Genomic DNA, 21,221 nt, shown 5'->3' on the forward strand with positions numbered 1-21,221 from the left:
AAATATTTTTGAATTTGACTAAATTTTAAACTTAGAGATTTGATCTAAAGGTATTTTGAACCAAAATCACGTCATTCTCAAATCCAAATGAATATTCTACTATTCATAACTTCTTATTTTCAAGTCAAATACATACATTTTAGCTTTCTTATGCAGAACCAAACACTGATAATTAAGAATAACTAACAAGTAGGGTCTTCTATGAGATAACTTCTAATTTTTGTAGTCTCATTAAAGAGTCTCTCTTATAATTTATATTTTCTTTGATAAGTTTTAACTAATAGTTAGACTGATAGCAACCACCAGAACCCAACTGAGGACATACCAGTACCACAAGGAAACAACACACCCAGCGAAGTCGAGACCCATAACGAGAGGCCCAAACGCATTACCAAACGCCCCACGTACTTAGAGCAGTATACCTGAGCAGATGAGATAAGATAGGAGTTAGTTACAGATATTTTCATTCCATTATAGCTAATTCTGTTAGGAAATTGTTAGGCAATCAGTAGTGCAATTGTGAGTGTAATTTTGCACGTGTAATTCTATCAGCTCACCAATTGTATTTAAATAAGATTGCAAAAGGAATGAAAAAGGAGACAAGAAGAATTATCCATTAGCTTATCTGATAGTGTAGTAAGGAGGCCCCCTTGCCCTCGAATCCAAGGAACTCTATCCTCTAGACTCTATCATTTGGTCCGACACCTGCCATGCCATGGCGGAGCACACGACCAGAAAAACGACCACTGACCGTTTGGAAGATGCGATCTCGCGTCTCTCGATCCACCATGATTCCCTTTCCGATAAGCACGATACCCTAGCTTCCAAGGTCGACTCGATTCTGGACCGCCTGAATCAATTGACCTCTCTTCCTCCGCCACCATCGCCGGTTTCTCCTCAACATCGACCACCAGTCAAACTGGATGTGCCACGTTTCGACGGCACTGATCCCCTAGGGTGGATCTTTAAGATCACACAGTTTTTCGACTTCCAGAGCACTCCTGACGAAGACCGTATCACCATGGCCTCGTTTTACATGGATGGTCCAGCTTTAAGCTGGTACCAATGGATGTACCGCAATGGTTTTATTACTTCGTGGAATGGCCTCCTGCAAGCTCTCGAAACGCGCTTCGCTCCGTCATACTACGACGATCCTCGCGGCGCGCTGTTCAAACTCAACCAGCGCGGCTCAGTCAACGACTACCTCACGGACTTCGAGCGCCTTGCTAACCGCATAGTCGGTCTCCAACCGCAATTTTTGCTTAGCTGCTTTATCTCCGGACTCTCTCCGGAGATCCGCCGTGAGGTCATTGCTTTGCAGCCGATTTCATTACCTCAGGCCGCCGCCCTCGCGAAGCTCCAGGAGGACAAATTGAATGACCGTCGCCGCAGCTTTCGCCCTGGTCCCCCTACCCCTTCCCATCCACCGCCACCGCCAGCCTTAGGCCCACCTTCTAGTACCCACCCTAAAACCCCAACCGCCAAACCCATATTCACTCACTGTACCCCAGAGGAGATGGCTTTTCGTCGCGAGAAGGGCCTTTGTTACAACTGTGATGAGAAATGGAACTCATCACATCGTTGTAAGGGTCGTATCCTACTCTTCATCGCCGACGAGCCCATTCCTAGCCCACCACCCTCTCCTCCTTCCGTCTCCCCACCACAGGACCTTGAAACCCCATCCTCTCCCACTTTACCCCATATTAGCTTGCACGCCCTCTCTGGTCTCTCAGCTCCCGAGACTTTTCGTTTGTATGGCTTCATTAATGGCGCACGACTCACGGTACTCGTCGATAGTGGGAGTACCCACAATTTCGTCCAACCATGCGTCGCCAAGTTCCTGCACTTGCAGGTCACCGAGACCAAACCATTGCGCGTCATGGTCGGCAACGGTTCAGTCCTCGAATGCCACCAGGTCTGCACCACTACCCTCCTCCTCCAGAGCCACTCGTTCACGGTACCCCTCCACCTACTCCCCATTAGTGGCGCGAATGTGGTATTAGGGATTGCCTGGTTAAAAGGGTTGGGCCCCGTAATTACTGATTACACCACCCTAACCATGCAATTCACTCATTTGGGCTTACCAATAACATTGAGGGCAGACGTGGCTTTTGGGCCCACACCCATTTCGGCTACACAGATGAGACGCCTTATACAGACCCATTCCACCTCGGCCTTTTTCCACTTGGCCTTACTACCCGAACCCCCACCCACCCTCACCCACCCTATACCTGAAATTCAATCCCTTCTCGACCGTTTTACCCCCATCTTCCAAACTCCTACCCAGTTACCCCCACCCCGACAAATTGTTCATCATATTAACCTTCAACCTTCAGCCCCCCCTGTCAATGTCCGTCCTTACCGTTATCCATATTGCCAGAAAACCGAAATTGAAAAGCAAGTTGCTGCTCTCCTCAACGCCGGTCTAATTCGCCTGAGCCAAAGCCCCTTTTCTTCACCGGTCCTCCTGGTCAAGAAGAAGGATGGCTCGTGGCGCATGTGCATCGACTACCGCGCTCTGAACTCCATCACGATCAAGGATCGTTTTCCCATGCCGACAATTGACGAATTGTTGGACGACCTCGGCACTGCATCCTGGTTTTCGAAGCTTGACCTCCGTCAAGGCTTCCATCAGATTCTAATGGCTGAGGATGATATACCGAAGACTGCATTTCGCACCCATCAAGGCCATTACGAGTATCGCGTAATGCCTTTTGGTTTGTGCAATGCACCCTCTACCTTTCAGGCCACGATGAATGCTCTGTTGCAGCCATTTCTGCGTAAATTCACGGTGGTTTTCTTCGATGATATACTTGTGTATAGTTCCACTCTTGCTGATCATCTTTTTCATCTTACTCTGGTTTTCGAGGCACTCCTTCAGGGACAATTTTATCTAAAACAGTCTAAGTGTTTGCTGGCCCAACGACAATTGGAATATTTGGGCCATATTATCTCAGCCAGAGGAATCGAACCAGAGCAGACGAAGATCACGGCAATGCTTTCTTGGCCCGTGCCTTCGTCACAAAAGGCCTTACGTGGGTTCTTGGGTCTCACCGGGTTCTACCGCCGCTTTATTAAAGGATATGCTTCCATTGCCTCAGCCTTGACGCCTCTTTTATGCAAAGATAAGTTCCTCTGGTCGTCCACAGCTCAGGAAGCTTTTGATCAACTAAAGAAGGCTATGACCCGTGCCCCTGTGCTCGCTCCACCGGATTTCACCATTCCTTTTGTGCTAGAAACGGATGCGTCCGGCAGTGCCATGGGTGTCGTCCTTATGCAAAAAGGTCACCCTATTGCTTTCTTTAGTAAGCAATTCAGTCCACGCATGCAGCGAGCCTCAACTTATGTGCGCGAACTCCATGCAATGACCACTGCCATTCGAAAATGGCGTCATTATTTACTGGGTCACCAGTTTACCATACTCACCGACCACCGGAGTTTGAAGGACCTCATGTCTCAGGTAATTCAAACCCCTGAACAGCAATATTACCTAACTAAACTTTTGGGTTATGATTATCAGATTGCCTACAAGCCAGGAACATCTAATGTAGTGGCTAACGCGTTATCGCGCATTGACACTGATCACGACAGTACCCTCCTCATCCTCTCATACCCTCATTTCGACTTTATGACCCAACTTCGTCAGAGCCTTCAATCGAGCCCTGATTTTCAGCAAATGCGCGATTCCATTCTTCGTGACCCCTCTGCTTACCCAGACTACCGGATTCAAGATGAATTGATTATTTGTAAAGGTAGCATATGGTTGGATTCACGAAATCCTTTCATTCAAACTCTTCTTTCGGAGTTTCATTCTACCCCTTTGGGAGGGCATCTTGGTGTTGCTAAGACTCTGCATCGTCTCCAAGCCAATTTCGTATGGTCCTCCATGCGCGACGATGTTAAACTTTTCGTCCGTCAATGCTCCACCTGTCAGCAACTTAAGCATCTTACTCGTCGTCCGGCGGGCCTCCTCCAACCACTCCCGGTGCCGACCGGAATTTGGGAAGACCTCTCCCTTGACTTCATCACGCACCTACCAAAATCCCACGGCTACACTGTCATTCTAGTAGTTGTCGACCGTTTCACGAAAGGCGTCCACCTCGGTGCTTTGCCGGCCCAATTCACGGCGTCTAAAGTTGCCACACTGTTTTTTGATATTGTATGCAAAATTCATGGTTTTCCCCATAGTCTCGTCTCGGATCGCGATCCCGTGTTTGTCAGTGCATTTTGGCGAGAACTGTTTAAACTCAGTGGCACCCTCCTTCGCCTGAGTACCGCGTATCATCCTCAGACGGATGGTCAAACAGAGGTTATGAATCGCGTGGTGCAGCAATATCTCCGTTCTTTTACTCATTCTCGCCCGTCAGAGTGGTATCAGTTTCTGGGTTTAGCCGAATGGTCATATAATACTTCCTTACATTCCAGCACCGGGATAACCCCTTATGAGGCAACTTTCGGCAAACCTCCTCCTTCTATCCCTGATTATGTCTTTGGGTCTTCCAGAAACGAGGCCATTGATTCCTTGTTGACCAATAGGCAGCTTATACATGCCTCTTTGACTCGCCGGCTACTCAAAGCACAGACCGATATGAAGAAATATGCTGACGCTAAACGCCGGGACGCGGAGTTCACAGTCGGACAGTGGGTCTATGTCAAACTCCGGCCTTACCGACAAGGCTCTGTTACCAAGACCACAAATCAGAAGCTCGCCAAACGCTATTTTGGTCCTTTTGAAGTTTTGGAGCGCATTGGAAACGTTGCTTATCGTCTCAAGCTCCCGGCTGACTCCAGGATTCACCCCGTTTTTCACTGCTCCTTGCTCCGTCCTCATTCTGGTCCGCTTCCCTCACACCACCATGATCTTCCACCCCACGCAGTTGGTAATCAGCCACTCCTGGAACCTCTGTCCATTATTTCCTCCAAAATGGATATGAACACCACTCCTCCCACACCCTTGGTTCTGGTCCAATGGGTGGGTCTACCACCCGAGGAAGCAACTTGGGAGTCGTGGAGTACTATTCGCGATACCTTCCACCTTGAGGACAAGGTGGTTTTTCCGGTCGGGGGTATTGATAGCAACCACCAGAACCCAACTGAGGACATACCAGTACCACAAGGAAACAACACACCCAGCGAAGTCGAGACCCATAACGAGAGGCCCAAACGCATTACCAAACGCCCCACGTACTTAGAGCAGTATACCTGAGCAGATGAGATAAGATAGGAGTTAGTTACAGATATTTTCATTCCATTATAGCTAATTCTGTTAGGAAATTGTTAGGCAATCAGTAGTGCAATTGTGAGTGTAATTTTGCACGTGTAATTCTATCAGCTCACCAATTGTATTTAAATAAGATTGCAAAAGGAATGAAAAAGGAGACAAGAAGAATTATCCATTAGCTTATCTGATAGTGTAGTAAGGAGGCCCCCTTGCCCTCGAATCCAAGGAACTCTATCCTCTAGACTCTATCATAGACAGTGTGTTGTTAAGACTTTTGTTACACCTTTTGAAAAGGCTTGTACGCCAGGTGCAATAATCAGCAATCAAAAGATTAGACAAAACAAGCCATTCCTTGTTTATCGTAAGTTCTTGTTGTAGTATAGTATTTTAGTTAAGCTATCTGTTTGCAATCTGAGCCATTCCTTGTGTAAAGGAAGGAGGGCTTATCTGTTTGTTTGCAAGAGATGAAACTGAAAACGATCCAATATAGCCATAGGTCAAATCTAGTGAAAGTCTCTCAACACTGAATTAAACAGAACAGAACAGGGGCCCAAACCAAAGTGGAGACTTAGATTGCACAGAGCTACGCATTAAGTAAATCCCAAAAACAGTGGGTCATCGAGACTTTTATTCGCTATGGCCCAAAATGAAAGGCAAACACAAAAAGGCGATAAGTTTGTCCTCCAAAAACATAGCAACAAATTAGGAGCCACACCTATGATGCCATTTGTCATTCCATGATCAGGATCTGGGACTAAGTCTCAGTACTCAATACCCATCATCCATAACAGTACATAATCAATCACACCGCAAACTCAATAGACACCTATGAGGCTGTTATTGCTTAACAACAATCACATTTGGTTGGTAGCTGAAAATGAATACCACACAACACACAGGAATTCAAGAAAGAAAAAAAAAATATGAGTTGAAGGGCAATTGGAACATAAAATAAACATATTCATTTTTTTGAGGCTCTAATAAATTTACCATCATCATCCACCAATTCCTGGGCATGGCCGTGCTACCTTTCTCATACTCAAGATCTCCCACTTTATCTCTACCATCATCTCAACAAATAAGGCCTAAAACAAAACCAAATTCCAAGACAAACACATGCTCTCTAATCCACTGCTGCCACAGCCAAACAGAACCAATCGAACTAAATGGCCAAGCCAGATTTCGAGAGAAGAACCCTGCCACTGCAGTTGCATCCCCCGTGGTTGTTCCACCAAGGCCTCGAAGGATAATCCTTGTTAGGCATGGAGAGAGTGAAGGAAACGTGGATGAGAGCGTGTACACAAGAATACCTGATCCAAAGATATCCCTCACTGAGAAAGGAAAGGTCCAAGCAGAGGAATGTGGCAACAGGATAAAGCAAATGATAGAAAATGACCATGACCAACATTGGCAGGTTTACTTCTACGTCTCTCCATATAGAAGGACACTTCAAACCTTGCAGCACCTCGCTCGTCCTTTTCAACGCTCTAGAATCGCTGGCTTCAGAGAAGAGCCTCGCATTCGAGAACAAGATTTTGGTATTAGCTAAACTTACCACTTTTCTTGTGTTTGTGTATGTCTTTTATTTCCTTCACTAATTGATTCTGTGATTTAAAAGGGAATTTTCAAAACAGAGAAAAGATGCGAATGGAAAAGGAATTACGCCAGCGTTATGGTCGTTTCTTTTACCGGTTTCCAGATGGAGAATCCGCGGCTGATGTATATGATAGAATAACAGGTAATAATAATGATAATAATATCAAATATGTATTATGTTTTTGGAAATCAAACATAAAAAAATATAGTAGTAATTATAGAGTTTTATGTATGGTACAAGGATTCAGAGAAACGCTGAGAACAGATATTAATATTGGACGGTATCAGCCACCTGGGGAGAAGAAAACAGACATGAACTTGGTCATTGTGTCTCACGGTCTAACACTTCGAGTTTTTCTCATGAGGTGGTACAAATGGACGGTTCAACAGTTCGAGGGTCTCAACAACATGGGCAACGGAAATATGCTTGTTATGGAAAAGGGTTTTGGTGGAAGGTACGTTTTGTATGCATATTATTATATTAATAGCTTATGATGGAAATCTAAAAGGAGTGAGCATGACCAGGTATAGCTTACTGATGCATCATGGAGAAGAGGAACTAAGACGGTTTGGATTCACGGATGAAATGCTGATTGATCAGGAGTGGTAAGAATTATGATACTATTAATTGCTCCCAGTTACTTTTGCCCTTTTGATTTATCTGAATTTGCTGTTCTATGTGGTGCCTGATATTATACATTGAAGGCATAAATTTGCAAAGCCTGCTGATCTGAATTACGATTGTCCAATGGTGAATTCCTTCTTTCCCCACCTCAGTGACAGTGAAGAAACATGCAGGTACGATTACGAACAAGGAGGGTGATCAACAATTTATACCAACTTCATAGTCAATGCATAGGCTACAACTACAAAGAATATTTTTTAGTTAAATAACGATAATGAGGAGTACGTTCTTGTAACTAATTAGTAGAAAAAGTTGTACCCAAAAAATTAAATATATATATATAAAGGAAGAATCAGATGTCTGTATGTGATACTGTACACAATGCAGTTCCCGTATGAGCTACTTCATAATCACGTGGGGCTATCTAGCTCCTTAATTATTCACTTACAGTTGGGTAGGATAATTGGTTCGTTACCATCCTAATTCGGCAATTGTACAGTACATAGCAGGTATAATTACAAATTCTTATAAGATTTCTCAAATCACGCTCTTAACAAGTAAATCAGAAGATTTCTTCATCTCTGTGATTAGAAAAAGGAAATCAAACTTATTTGAATATAACACAAATCTGACGCTGTACAATAAAATACCTCGTGTTGTCGAGGAAGTGCAACATTTCACTTGTGCTGAGATGATGATCTAGTGCCGCTATCTTCAAATGTATAACATATAAAAAATCAATAAATCAATAAATGAAAAATGTGGAGATGCGGGGTATCGATCCCCGTACCTCTCGCATGCTAAGCGAGCGCTCTACCATCTGAGCTACATCCCCGATTCATAATAAAACTTCGTCAATATTTTTATCTTTTATCTATCTACAAATGCATGCCACGTATTCACGTATCTACTTCATTTTTTCTTAAAAATTAATGTAAAAAGCTCAATCAGAAAGTACAATTGCAAGTGAGTAGTTTTTTTTATATACAATATGATCTTATTAAAAGTTATTTAATATCGTTAATGTAAACTTAGAATTCTTTTTTAAGTATTGAAAATGCATTTCGACTTGATGTATTTAAATTTCTTTGAAAATTTTCATAAAGTGATATTTGAATTTGATGATCAAAATCACCTTTTATCAAAAAATGTTGAATTGTGACAAAGATTAGAGTGAAGTACTCTAGTGGAAGTTGTTGACGCTACCAATAATCTCATCAGATCAAGACTTGTCAAATATTGTTAGTTTTTTCAAGTTAGTGCATGTACTATTGTATTTCATTTCTAGCTGTTGAAATACTTGGGCAAAATACTTTCTAATGCATATCCTGCATCACACATCAATGACTATTAGTTTGATGGGTCAACGTATATTTCTAACCTTTATTTAAACAAAAGTCTTTATATTTTTATAACTCATTCTTCTGTTAATTTATTTTCATGTTACTTTTCCAGTACTTTTATTCTTTGCTCCCATTCTCCTTTAATTTTCACTTAAAGTTTCATTTTTAGTCATTTATCTTGTTTAAGATTTACTTTCATGCCACTTAGTTTCACAAGTCATTTACTTTTTTTTATGCATACTTCACCTTCATTTCAAAGTCTTAATTAAAATATTAAAAAAAAAATTACTCAAACACATGTCATTCAACTAAAAATCAAATACTTCTAGCTTAATATAACTCAAAATAGATCTTGATTCTAAATTCCTAATTATCATTAAGAATCAAATAGTGAAAGATATATTAAAATTTTGAAGTCAAATATAATTCGAAACTACACAAAACTCTTGGAGCAAATTTTATTATCGATAAATATTATATAAAATATTTGTATGTTATTTTCAAATTAAAAACTAGACTAGATAAGATATAAGAATTTTTTTGTCCATATCAAAGCTCTGGCTGCATCGAGATATACGGTGAAATTCCAGCATGTTTTCAGGGAGGCTAATCGTTCTGCAAATGAGTTAGCAAAGCGCGGGTTGTCCGATCAATGTAATTTACTTGTTTATTTCTTATCCATTAACGTGTACAATTGAAACTGAACACTGAAACTAGTAGATGATGGAACTAGAGTTTGTTTCTTGGACCAAGCCCAAAGCCTTTGCGTATAACATCATAAACCCTGACTAGGAAAACAAGACAGGACAGAGAGAAAAAAAAAAAGACAAAAGAAAAATTCTTTTGTTTTTAATGTGCAGCAAAGATATTTTTCAGTAAGAAAACAATTAAAAGAATAACTATTTTTTAGATGTAAAGATATTGGCTCCAAACAAAGTTTGTATATATCGATAGAAGAGATCGAAATTAATTTGGCATTTATACCAAAATATGAAGAAGTTATCAAGATCCGGTAAATTTGATAGTGCATATATACACAAATATAAATATATAATAAATTATTAATATAGGTGTTGTGTAACTATAAATAAGCAAACAGTATAACCCGCCCAAGAAAACAGCAGACATATCCCACTTGCCTACATGATCATGACCTACGTTTCAAAATGCGTCTCAATATCGTTACCTCACACTCCCAGTATTGAGTCCATTCCTAACCCAACTGCTTAGACCTACAAATCTAACTCCTACATTGATACTGGCCTTTCAAAGTGAATAAATTGCAATTGCAAATATGCACACAATTTCATATATACGGATATGTTGAAAGCCTGATATACAAGTCAAAGAAAAATTATTAACAGGGGCATTTCCTGCAAATCTGATAGGAATACAGTTTCTGATATTGCTGAACCTCAAGAGCTATTTCAATTGAAGTGCCTCAAATAATAGCCTATTTTCTGCTTTTTGCCTTTTTAAAGGAGGTCCTCCCCCCCGCCAAGAGATGATTCTCACTTTTCATTCTATCAAAATCACTGTAGATAAGTTTGCAGTGCATCATGAATCACCAACAAGATCACACTGCTACGTATTACTTGTTTTTCCCACTTGGAAACATCTTCAGATACAAATAATATTGTTAAAAAAATAAAAAGTAGTAGCACATTGTACTAGCTAGTGATAACTAATGCCTGACAAGGACATTGTACTAAGGTGCGTGGAGCTAGGCCAGATATTGTACCCGTATGTTGTCCATCAAATGATCACACTACTCGCTATAGTTTCATTTCAGTTATTGAAACGTGCGCATTATATATATATATATATATATATATATATATATATATATATATATATATATATATTAATCAGTTCTTATTCATGAATGTAGTAAGCTTTTAAGGATTTTAGATGTAGTCGACAATTTTATTTTTTCAGAAATAAGAATTATTCCAACCACAAATAAGCCATTATAGCAGTTGAAAAGCAATTCATCCATAAAAACTACCACGGATATCTCACTAGACACAACCTATTTTTCTTTCTTACGTTTTTACTCTGTACTTCAATTCACCTTTGAAACGCTCGTTGAAAAGAATGTCATGATGCAAATGCATAAAGCCAATGGAAAGAAGAGGCACTAAATAAAGAAAATGGACTACATCGAAGGCAAAAAGTATTCATGGAATTAAAATTTATATGATTATAGCTTAAGTTAACAAGGATAAGTGATTTCATGTGCTGGAATTAACTAGAATGATCATGTGTTGCATTAAACTACAATCCCAGCTCATTCGTTAGCTAGAACATGCTGTTGTAGCTAGTTCTGTGGAAAGATTCCACTATTTCACGGGTTCTCTTCCACAAACAAAACGTGCAGACACAGTAATATTCTGCTTAATTAAAAATGATTTCAGAAGCAAATCCTGGATCGTACAAGCATTTATCTTATTTACTACAGTACTTATTGCTAAGATTCATGTAGGATTATTTAAAAACACGTTATTAAATATACCAGCTACCGTAATTTCAAGTAAATGTTTATTTGTTGAAACGACTTGTAACTATCTTTTATATTGGATAAAAATTATGTTATGCTAAATTTTATTAGTATTAACTTATTTTTAAAATAAAAGACCCAAATATAAATAAATTTTCATCCAAATCAATTTTGAAATACTCAGCCAAAGACATATCTAGTTCGTATATAACCACAAGCCAACAACCGAAGCAAGCAATTTAATTTATGGACAATTTATATATATATAGTTAAGTCACTTTCTACCTAGCTAGCGATAATATTATTAAAAGATGCCCGTATAGATATTTATTTTACTTAATTTAGCCAAGCTTTTTAAGAAAAAACTGTTTGGCATATATGCTTCATGGTATGGTTAACTAATGAAATTTTAACTCCAAACGTACTTTTTAAGATGTACCTAATGAAAACCCAAACAGGCTGGCCAAAAGTTTTTGGAGATTTCTGAACTGCAATACAACCTCAATTGTGATCTTATCAACTGCATTTATCTGGTGTTTTTTCACAATATATATCAAGGATCACAACGAAACAACACAGCAGTTGTTCTTGTTACAATAATCCAGTACAGACATGTTTGTACTTAATCAATTGAATACCTACCTGCTCGCAAGAAGTTATTTTTTTTAAGATAATTAACAGAGCTAGTTCATATTAATTAATACGCTAGCTATATATAGCAGCCCCCCTTATACTTGTTTCTATTTCGGGATCCGACGGAGCCGTATCATTGTCAGCAGCGCACGTCTTGCTTGACTTGAATGCTTCATTATTTGTTATGACTCTGATCGATCTGAGTGCGTACGTGGGAGTGCCTATATATGCCTGTGCTTTTAAAAAGAGATAGATGGCAGTTATGAGAAGTACCATATGTATTATATAGCTAGATTTATTGCATAGGAATAGAACTTTTTGGGTTAGGTAGTTGTTTTTCACTCTATCATGTTATTTTGAGCACCACCCTTTTCCAGAAACTTATAATTATTCAAGACGTATGCACGTTTTGTATTACTAAAATGTTTACATAAATTAATGCCGTCCAGCTCTCACTATGTTTGGTTGTGAGGAAGGAAAATCAGAAAATGGAAGTGAATAAGTGAGAGAGAAAAAAAAGATGGAAAATAGATGGAAATATTTGATATTATTTGGTTGAAAATAAATAGAGTAAGATAAAAGGAAAAATATTTAAATTGATATATTTTCATTATAGTAGTAATTTTAAATACAGGTTTTCTATTTATTAATTCTTTATAATTTTTTGAGCACACGTCAGTAGGATTGAATTTTAAATTATTTTATACTCCTTTAATTTATTTCTTTTTATTATATGTCCGCTTTTGAAAGCAAAATTTATTTTTATGTAATTGATATATTGGTCCTGGGTCTTATAGTAGAGCCTTAAATCTGAACCAGATGTTAAATTGTTAATACATGGCTTCTTAGCTAGGATAAAGAGTATACTACTGGTGCTACCAAGTTAAACGGTATAATTAAGATGGATATATCCTGGCATTGATTAGTGTTTCAATATATAAACATAAAAAAGAGAGGACTACATACGAAGGAAGAAAGTGCATATACGTGGTCCTTTTCTGCCTTCACATCTTGCTTTGTCTTTTTTTTTTTTTTTTTCTTTTTAAATTCAAACATTCTCTATATATCTTCCTCACCAGTCACCAATCATTAAACATGCTCTCACATGTCAATTTAAGAGTAACGGAAAAAGAAAATAGTGACGGCACAGAAGCAAGTTGATTTGCGGTATATTATTAAGATATGTGCAAGTTGATGTTAATTGTCTCCTAAGGCATTTCCTTGCCTTTGTGGATTGTCATGACTCATGAGTCATGAGGCACAGAAGGATGTGACAAGTTTGGCTGATTGGAATTTCGGCTCCAACTTCTCTCACTAACACACACAGGTTACCATGCCCCGTTTCTTAACTCTTCAACCTAGTGGCAGGCAGCTTCTGATACACAAACTCAAGGTTTTGGCATTAATAGGGAACAAATCCGGCTTTTTAATTAACTTTAGAATGACCAAATTGACTTGGCATTAATCGATCACAAGTAAGAATCAAATTAAAATAATACTACTACAAACATAAGTGGGAAATAAATGATTAAATGCTGCTACTTTTCGTCCTGGTGCAAAGTCATCATACTTAGACTTAATTAGCTGGCCTAGTGACCTGCTACGGTGCTCCTCTTAGAGTAAGTTCTATGTGGTTAGGGAATATCTAAAAGACTAAGAATTTCATTAGAGTAAGTTTTATATAACACTAAAACCGAAGAATTTTATTAAAATGTATTAATAACGTGAAGATATTATATATAACATTTTTAATAATTACTTTTAAATTTATACTTAAATTAATGATATAAAAAATTAGCCAGTGTATTAAAATTTACTAAAAAGTCTAAACTTTGCATTTCATGTTATACTAAATATGACCACAATTATGTCATTTACATTAAGAATGTACTAACTTTTTTTTAGTAAATTTCATTTTCCTCCTTTTAGAAATGTAAATAATATTAAGAATGTACTAATTTTTTTTAGTAAATTTCATTTTCCTCCTTTCAGAAATGTAAATAATATAGTGTGTCATTCATAACTATAAAATTTGAGTTAATTTGATATTCAAGAATGATTATAATTTATTTACTTTACTGTTGTTTTTAATGAAATAATAAAGAAATTAATATCTTTATAGTTTTTATTAGCAGAAACTAAAAGAAGATTATTTCAAGTGTTTTGGAGAAAAATTGATACAAAAACTTGAAGAAAAAATCTTGAAAAAAAAGTTGAAGATTGAGACAGCTCACTTAGCGCCCAAGACATGTCCAGCGCATCTCCTCGCTTAGCGGCTAGCTCACGTTTAGCACGAAAAAATCTAAAGGCGTGCTTAGCACGAAAGCCCATGATAAACACAAGGTCACATGAAAATTAAGTTACCTTAAGTCTATAAAAAGAGTAGGAAGCAAAGGAGAAAGACACCAATCATATCTCTGCACACCACACCTACAGCACGAGCTCTCTAATGAATACATCCTAAAGCCTGAGTATCTCAAATAGGAGAAACCCTCTATTTATGTCCATTATCCCCTTCTCTTCCTCTATTCATCTGTCTTCTTCTATATACACATTAGCCCCTGTAATGTAAAGTTTCTCATGGTAATGAGAGGCTAAACCTTATTGTTGGGAGCCTCGTAGATCAACTCTTGTAATGTAACTTTTTCTTCTTATCTATTTAATGCAATTCTGTTTGTTTCTATTGCTCTTTTTTGTGCTTAATTGTTTATTATGGTCTGGTCATCCATATAGTGTTTAGGGGATAATGCATTGAAAAATTGTTATTTTTCTAAAGAATTGAGAAATGGTATCTAAATGAAATCATTGCTAGAGATAGATTGATATTCATTTAACATATTGCACGCATCTCTAATCTTAATGCGATTTATTATTTTTATCTTTGCAAAGAAATTTGGGAGAAAAAATAGATAAATTAGGTACCAAAGATAGAGTGTCTTAGTAGATGTGGGTGAAAACAATAATATCATTAGATAGAGAAAATCATTAGTTTTGACATGTTAGGCCCCAACATATTTGCATTATGAATTATCTTTTTATCATCACCTTTATCTTTTACTTTTCTTATCTTTTCTTTTAAATTTTTATCTTATCTCTTACTTCTCTTTATCTTCTATTTTAAATTCCATATCAATCTAAGTAAAAACAAAAATTCTTGTGGATTCAAACTTTTGAGTATTTTACTACTTGAGATAATTTGATTCACTTGTTAATGAGTTAACAATTATCTCCTTTTATACTGAAATGTACCGTATAATTTAGTACTACATTTAACTTAAACATTATTAAATATTTTTATAAAGATGAGCTAATACAGTTTTCTCCCTCCAAACACATAAATATTATGCCCTCTTATATTAAAATATACAATCTAATTTAACACCATTTATGAATATATATTTTTAAAAGATTTTAAACTATATATTAAGATATTTTAAATTTACTTAGTTATCATTCACTCATATGATGTCCTAACATTTCAGCTTTCTTCCGGCTTTGTTGTTGATCTTCTCCATGTATTTTTGTTTCCCTTTTAAGCTTTAATGAAGAAAAAAATCATGACAAAAAACAAATATTAAAAAATCAAATAACTTAGTAACGTATATTTAAAAAACAACGATACACAAATATATAATTTTTTGAGAGGGATGCCCAAATATATTAATAAATACTTTTTTTGTTAAAAAAATTTTCAATCGAAATTTTTAAGTTTTTATAGAAAATATGCAAATGGTAATAAGCGTGGTGTACTTTTATCTATTGAAAGAGAATTTATGTTATTTAAAATAAGAAAATAAAAAATGATATTTAGATCTCACGGGATAAGAGAGTTTCAACCATATTTTAGTCATAAAATCATTTTAATAAAAAAATATATAGTAAAATGTAACATATTTATATTTGTCAATGAAGAGGAGTATATAATTTAATAAGAGCAAAGGATAATGTAATACTTGCATAGTAAAAAATATTTTGATAATTTCTCTTAACAATTTTTTTTTTTAAAAATAGAATAAAGTATCATATATTTAAATCTATTCGAAAAGATGAGTATATATTTTAACATAGAATAGTATAATACTCATATTTTCAAAAAATATATATACATATTTAGAGAACAACTATAGTACCTAATATATTTTTCTTGACAGACTATAGTACCTAATATACTACAAAAAGAACCCACCAACATTATTAAAGGTTTTTATAATCAAATGAAATTAGTGGTGGGCTCGGGTCTCAAACCTTTTATTCCAAAACCCCTGCTACCATCACAAACCCCAAATAATTTGTACGTATCATCAACTCTAGCACAATTAATATTTAAAAGTGCTGCAGGGCATGTAGAAAATTACTTGAACAAATATTTCACCTAATTTTTAGGCTCCAGCGTCAAATTGTCGTATTTATATAAAGTGTCGTGTTGATAGTTGTGGATAATCAGTACCTTAATTCAAATGTATCATATATGAAGATGAATAGGCAAGGGCTAACCATATATAGATGAATGACCGAAAACTAAAAGTCGATGATAGCAAACAATTGAGAAGAACCAAAGTAGAGTAGAGAGAGTAGCAATATAATGTGATTGGGATAGAGAGGGTAGACAAAGGATGAGACAAATTAAAAGGAAAGATGATGGGTGGTGAGAGAATGGGTACGTATTAGTAAAAGTTGGAGTGTGATTAATTAATTTTGGCGATTGAGAAACAATGAATGTGGACCTATAGTGTCTTGGCGGCATCAGACAGCAATGTCAGAGAAGATTAGAAATAGGGACTTTGGTGGGTACGTGGTGGCCGAAGGCAATGCACATTCTTACATATGTCCACTTTGGCCAAAACTGTTGCCACGCCCACGCCTTCTCTTCTCTTCTCTTCTCCTTCCAGCCCATTCATATATGTTTGGACAGAATTTTAAATTAAAATTAATTGTTGCTAGTGTAAAAGAAAATCAAGAATATTGTCACCATCAAGTCAAGTCTGGTTGATAATTATCTCATTCAATTGAAAGCCTACCCCAAAATAGGCAAAAAGGTAATATTAATGTCTTCACGGGTTTTGCTCGTAAGTGAAGTGACTTCTCGCCATCAATCTTTTTGTACCTAAAATTTAACGCTACTTGCAATTCTGAAACATGCTTTAAACGCATACGGAAATATGGCTAAGTGATGGACCCCTCCCCCCGCAAGCTAGCATTTATTATTGGCTAATGGATCTCATTCATATGCGTCTTCATGCTCCTCTCTACTCTCAAATGGTTTTCAAACGATATATACATAAAGTAATTTCCTTAGATCTTCTACATTGACGTGGGGTTCTCCAGATTATGATATTTAAGATGCTACAACTACAAGTGAAAGAAAGGGATAAAGTGATTGGGGACAGAATTCTTTACTTTTGCTAAAAAGAAAAACAAATGGAAATTCATTGAAAAAGACTAAACCGAAGGCAATATAGTATGTCTCATCAGAGATGCATATGAGTGTCAGAATAAAAAGAGAGGATAAAAACTTTGAAACATGGTCTGAGATCAAGCCAGAAGTCCATCTGTGATGCCCCAATAGAGATGGGACAGCGACTCAATGAACAGTGATGTGTTAAAAAAAAAAAGGCCCCATCTTTTGTACATCACCATCGGTCTCACACCCCACCACCATGTCAATTACTGTCACTCGTGTCTTCCTTTCCCATTCTTTGGCGTATTCATGACCTGCTTCATCGGCCACCACTCTCAAGTAGAGAAGTGGTCTTCCGAAGAGAAAGATTGGTGGAACCACACTAATTACCTTCATTTTCGTCTACAAATACCAACTAATTAAACTCCGTTACGCTCACCAATTCTCCATCCCCGTTTTTCTATTCATTCAGAAAGCTCATGAATACTACTATTCTTTAACATATTATTTAAAGAGCTGAATTCAGTAGTAAATTGGCTAATGACTAGTGAGTACTATTTTGATAATCTTTTGATTTTTTTTTATAAGGGTACTAAAACACAAATTGGTGTGAAAATAACAGTCTCGATTAGGAACTGTCCTCAAAATTTTACATTTGATTTTCTCAACTTTGACAATACAAAATTTAACATTACATGCAAATAACTTCTTAATTAAATGCAGAAGGATAATTCGATCCTTGTGTTCTATTTTTTTCTTATTTATTTTATCACATTTGTACGCCTGTACCTTTATAATAATGCATGTAGAAAAGGGAAAGTAACACATAGCGATAAGATGGGGAAAAAAGCAGTGACAAATTTCATCGTCAGGTGATCAAAATTGGTAGTCAAACACTCGGATGGATTAATGATCTTATCTGGAAATTGATTATAACTTCCAGGCCCCTCTCCGACCCAAAAATTGATGTCGCCAAGAAGATATTTCAAGTATAGCTAGCTATATATATACCTGGCAAAGCTATCATGCCAACTGATCAAAGAAATCATCCAAGTCGTTGTTTTCAATAGAAGAAACTTTATTGAGTTTTGACATCTTCCGCTCAAAAAATAAATAAATGCTCCTAATGCAATTGAATATCTTGTCCAATTCAACCAGTAGAATTAAATGGCCGAATTTACTGTGCTTCTCGTGTGTGTGTGTATGCACGATGTATACAACGCTGAGCGGTTAAGATTACAGACAGTAATATATGTACCCCAAAAAGAATTTAAAAGACAGAATGCATCCCAAGGTTCCATGATTTTCGTGGAAAATCTTCCTGTCATCGTGACAATGTTTAGCGTATTTCTTGATCGTTATTGAAATTATGATAGCTGTAAGTCTGTTCATTCAGAAAAAAGAAAAAAAAAAACTGTAAGTCTGTTACTTAGCCAAGTCCTAACATTTAGTTACCAAATTAACCAAACCATCACTTCACGTTAAATTTTTGCATACTTTTGTGTACAAAACTACAAATTATTAAAGCTGATCCTCCAAACCTTTTACTATAGTTTTATTGATATACATAAATATCTTGTGAGGAGATGTTATTCTCTGAGGTATTTAATGACATGTCACTTCATGAGCTAACGTAGTTCTTTCATGTAGTAATTACAAACGTTGACACGGCGACATGACTACTTTTGAAACTTATCTACAACATCATCTAGCATTTTTTTTTTCTTTTGGTGAGGAATTTTACTCGGTATGATTATTGAAAGGTATTTCGCATCAGTTTCTTAAAATATTACTAGCTAGTAATTATTTTCAATGACTTAAAAACACTGATTTTTTTGGTAAGTGTTTTATATATATATTCAGTATATTTTTATTGAATAATTTACTTTTGTTATTCTTTATGATTATTATTTTACTTCAAATACCGACTCACAGGACCTCAGAAGAAAGTGGTGTTTAAATTTTAATAATAATATAAAATTTAGATTTTAATTAGATATACAAGTATATGCTAAATAGATGAAAGAAAAGGAAAGTGAGGAGAACGTGAAATGGAGGGAGTTGGGCGCAGAGAATCGATAAGAATATTTTTTTGCCTGGATTGAGTAGAACAATGATTCAAGCAAGGTGCGAGAGAGACATAAAATAATGAGAGAAACCAACGAATAAGACAGCAGTTAAAGGTAGAACAAGGCACAGTGTACATACTTTATGATGAAAAAAAAAATATTGTCCCATTTCATCTCATCCATGCTCCATGGGTCATGGGTGTCATTCTCAATAAAACCAAAGCCCATTCTTGGTATTTCCGCATCTCCCAAGTTCTCGTCTATTTAACGCCTCCATCCATGGAAACTCTAACCTCTTGCTCTTGCTTATACTAACTAACTCTTCTTGAGAAACTCTTTCTCACACGCCAAGAGTAACATGGGATTTCCAGTGGGGTACACAGAGTTGATGCTGCCGAAGGTGTTTCTGCAGGTGCTATCCGTATTGGGCTTGATAAGAAAACTCATCACCGTCCTCTTGTGCTACATGGGCTTCCACGATTTCTTCGAATCCGACATTGCGTGGCCGGAGAGGGCGCCGGAATTCCAGTCGGTGTGGGCGGTGCTCATAAGGGAAATCCTACCGGTGGTGAAGTTCTCGGAGATGGAGATGGAGATGGCGGAGGCGCCGGAGAGCTGCGCGGTGTGTCTGTACGAGTTCGAGGGAGAGGACGAGATCAGACGGCTGACGAACTGCCGCCACATATTCCACAGAGGGTGTCTGGACCGTTGGATGGGATACGATCAAAGAACGTGTCCCCTGTGTCGGACACCCTTCATACCCCACCATATGCAAGCTGCCTTCAATGATAGACTTTGGGCTGCTTCAGGGATTCCTGATTTCTATTACAATCATGAATGACTCTAGGGAAAAAAAATCCTAGATTTGGGGACGGGAGTGTTCTGTTTAGGTTGTTGAGTATGTGTTCAGTGTTCAATGTTCGTGTAAATATTATACAAAATGGAAAGCGGAGAATTGTTGTTAAATATATCCATTTTATTTAGATTGTTAATTAATTCCAGCTAGCTGCGTTGAGATTTTATTTTTAGTGTTAGGGTCTTTTTGGATTACTACTATTTTCAGTGTTAGGGACTGATCTTACTATTGTTAATTATTTATTTGTTTATTAACCGATTGGTAAGATTTGCAATCGTTTATTGATATAAATGTTGATGGAACTTGATTTGGATGGAAGAATTGTGAAGACGTCTTTGATTGGTTGGAGTGGATGGCACATGCCAGATTGGGTAAACTGAGTGTTAGGAAGAAGGGATAGCTGTGTGTTGCGTAGAGGTAGCCTATGAGAACTTTACCGACACTGGTAGTGGTAGCTTACTTTTCCAGTTTTATCTCCATGCAAGTCAGAGAAAACTTAGCGTTTTGCAACTCCAAGAAAAATAATTCACTACGTACTAATAATTATTATAATCAATTATTTATACTATAATTTTAAAATTATCTTTTTTTTTAATTCACTTACTTATTCTTAATTTAGAGGAAAATAATTAATTAAGAATATTTAAGAAAAAATAATTAATACATTTAAAAATTATAAAAAAATCTTATAAAACGTTTTTTTTTAAATTATAATTAAAGACAAAAAATTACAATTAGAGAAAAAAAATAATCATACATTTACACCTTTTTTTAAGCAAATCATACATTTACACCTTATTTCAAGATACTCACACACTACTATTTCCCTTATACAAAAAGTAGAGAAAAAAGAATTCATACCGTTTCATTTTATTTTCATATCATACAATTTTATCTCTGAACTTCATAAAAAGATGTTTTTAATCCATGTATTTATTTCTTAATTTTTACACGTAATTTAACTTCATATCGTGAGAAGG

At 36.7% G+C, this 21,221-nt stretch overlaps 2 protein-coding genes and 1 non-coding gene across 5 annotated transcripts; 2 read left to right on the top strand and 1 right to left on the bottom strand.

Moving 5' to 3' along the window:
* The first annotated feature begins 6,067 nt into the window (after positions 1 to 6,067).
* Positions 6,068 to 7,902, top strand: LOC114374660 (phosphoglycerate mutase-like protein AT74H). 3 transcript variants are annotated; one of them, XM_028332330.1, is made up of 5 exons: positions 6,068 to 6,759; positions 6,840 to 6,959; positions 7,059 to 7,272; positions 7,343 to 7,423; positions 7,595 to 7,902. In XM_028332330.1, the coding sequence occupies exons 1-5, from the start codon at positions 6,237 to 6,239 to the stop codon at positions 7,638 to 7,640; spliced, it is 984 nt and encodes a 327-aa protein (XP_028188131.1). In that variant the 5' UTR covers positions 6,068 to 6,236; the 3' UTR covers positions 7,641 to 7,902. The 3 variants fall into 3 exon arrangements, with proteins under 3 accessions (XP_028188131.1, XP_028188132.1, XP_028188130.1); XM_028332331.1 differs by having other exon boundaries at positions 7,616 to 7,902; XM_028332329.1 differs by having other exon boundaries at positions 6,071 to 6,759; positions 7,523 to 7,902.
* A 302-nt stretch (positions 7,903 to 8,204) lies between these two features.
* Positions 8,205 to 8,277, bottom strand: TRNAA-AGC. The gene has a single exon. It is a non-coding gene; the product is annotated as a tRNA-Ala (tRNA).
* An 11,082-nt stretch (positions 8,278 to 19,359) lies between these two features.
* On the top strand, positions 19,360 to 20,508 carry LOC114373690 (E3 ubiquitin-protein ligase RHA1B-like). Its single transcript, XM_028331204.1, has one exon. The coding sequence runs from the start codon at positions 19,744 to 19,746 to the stop codon at positions 20,224 to 20,226; it is 483 nt and encodes a 160-aa protein (XP_028187005.1). The 5' UTR covers positions 19,360 to 19,743; the 3' UTR covers positions 20,227 to 20,508.
* The last annotated feature ends 713 nt before the right edge of the window (positions 20,509 to 21,221 follow it).

Source organism: Glycine soja, chromosome 11, assembly GCF_004193775.1.
Source record: "Glycine soja cultivar W05 chromosome 11, ASM419377v2, whole genome shotgun sequence".
Taxonomy (NCBI): Eukaryota; Viridiplantae; Streptophyta; class Magnoliopsida; order Fabales; family Fabaceae; genus Glycine; species Glycine soja.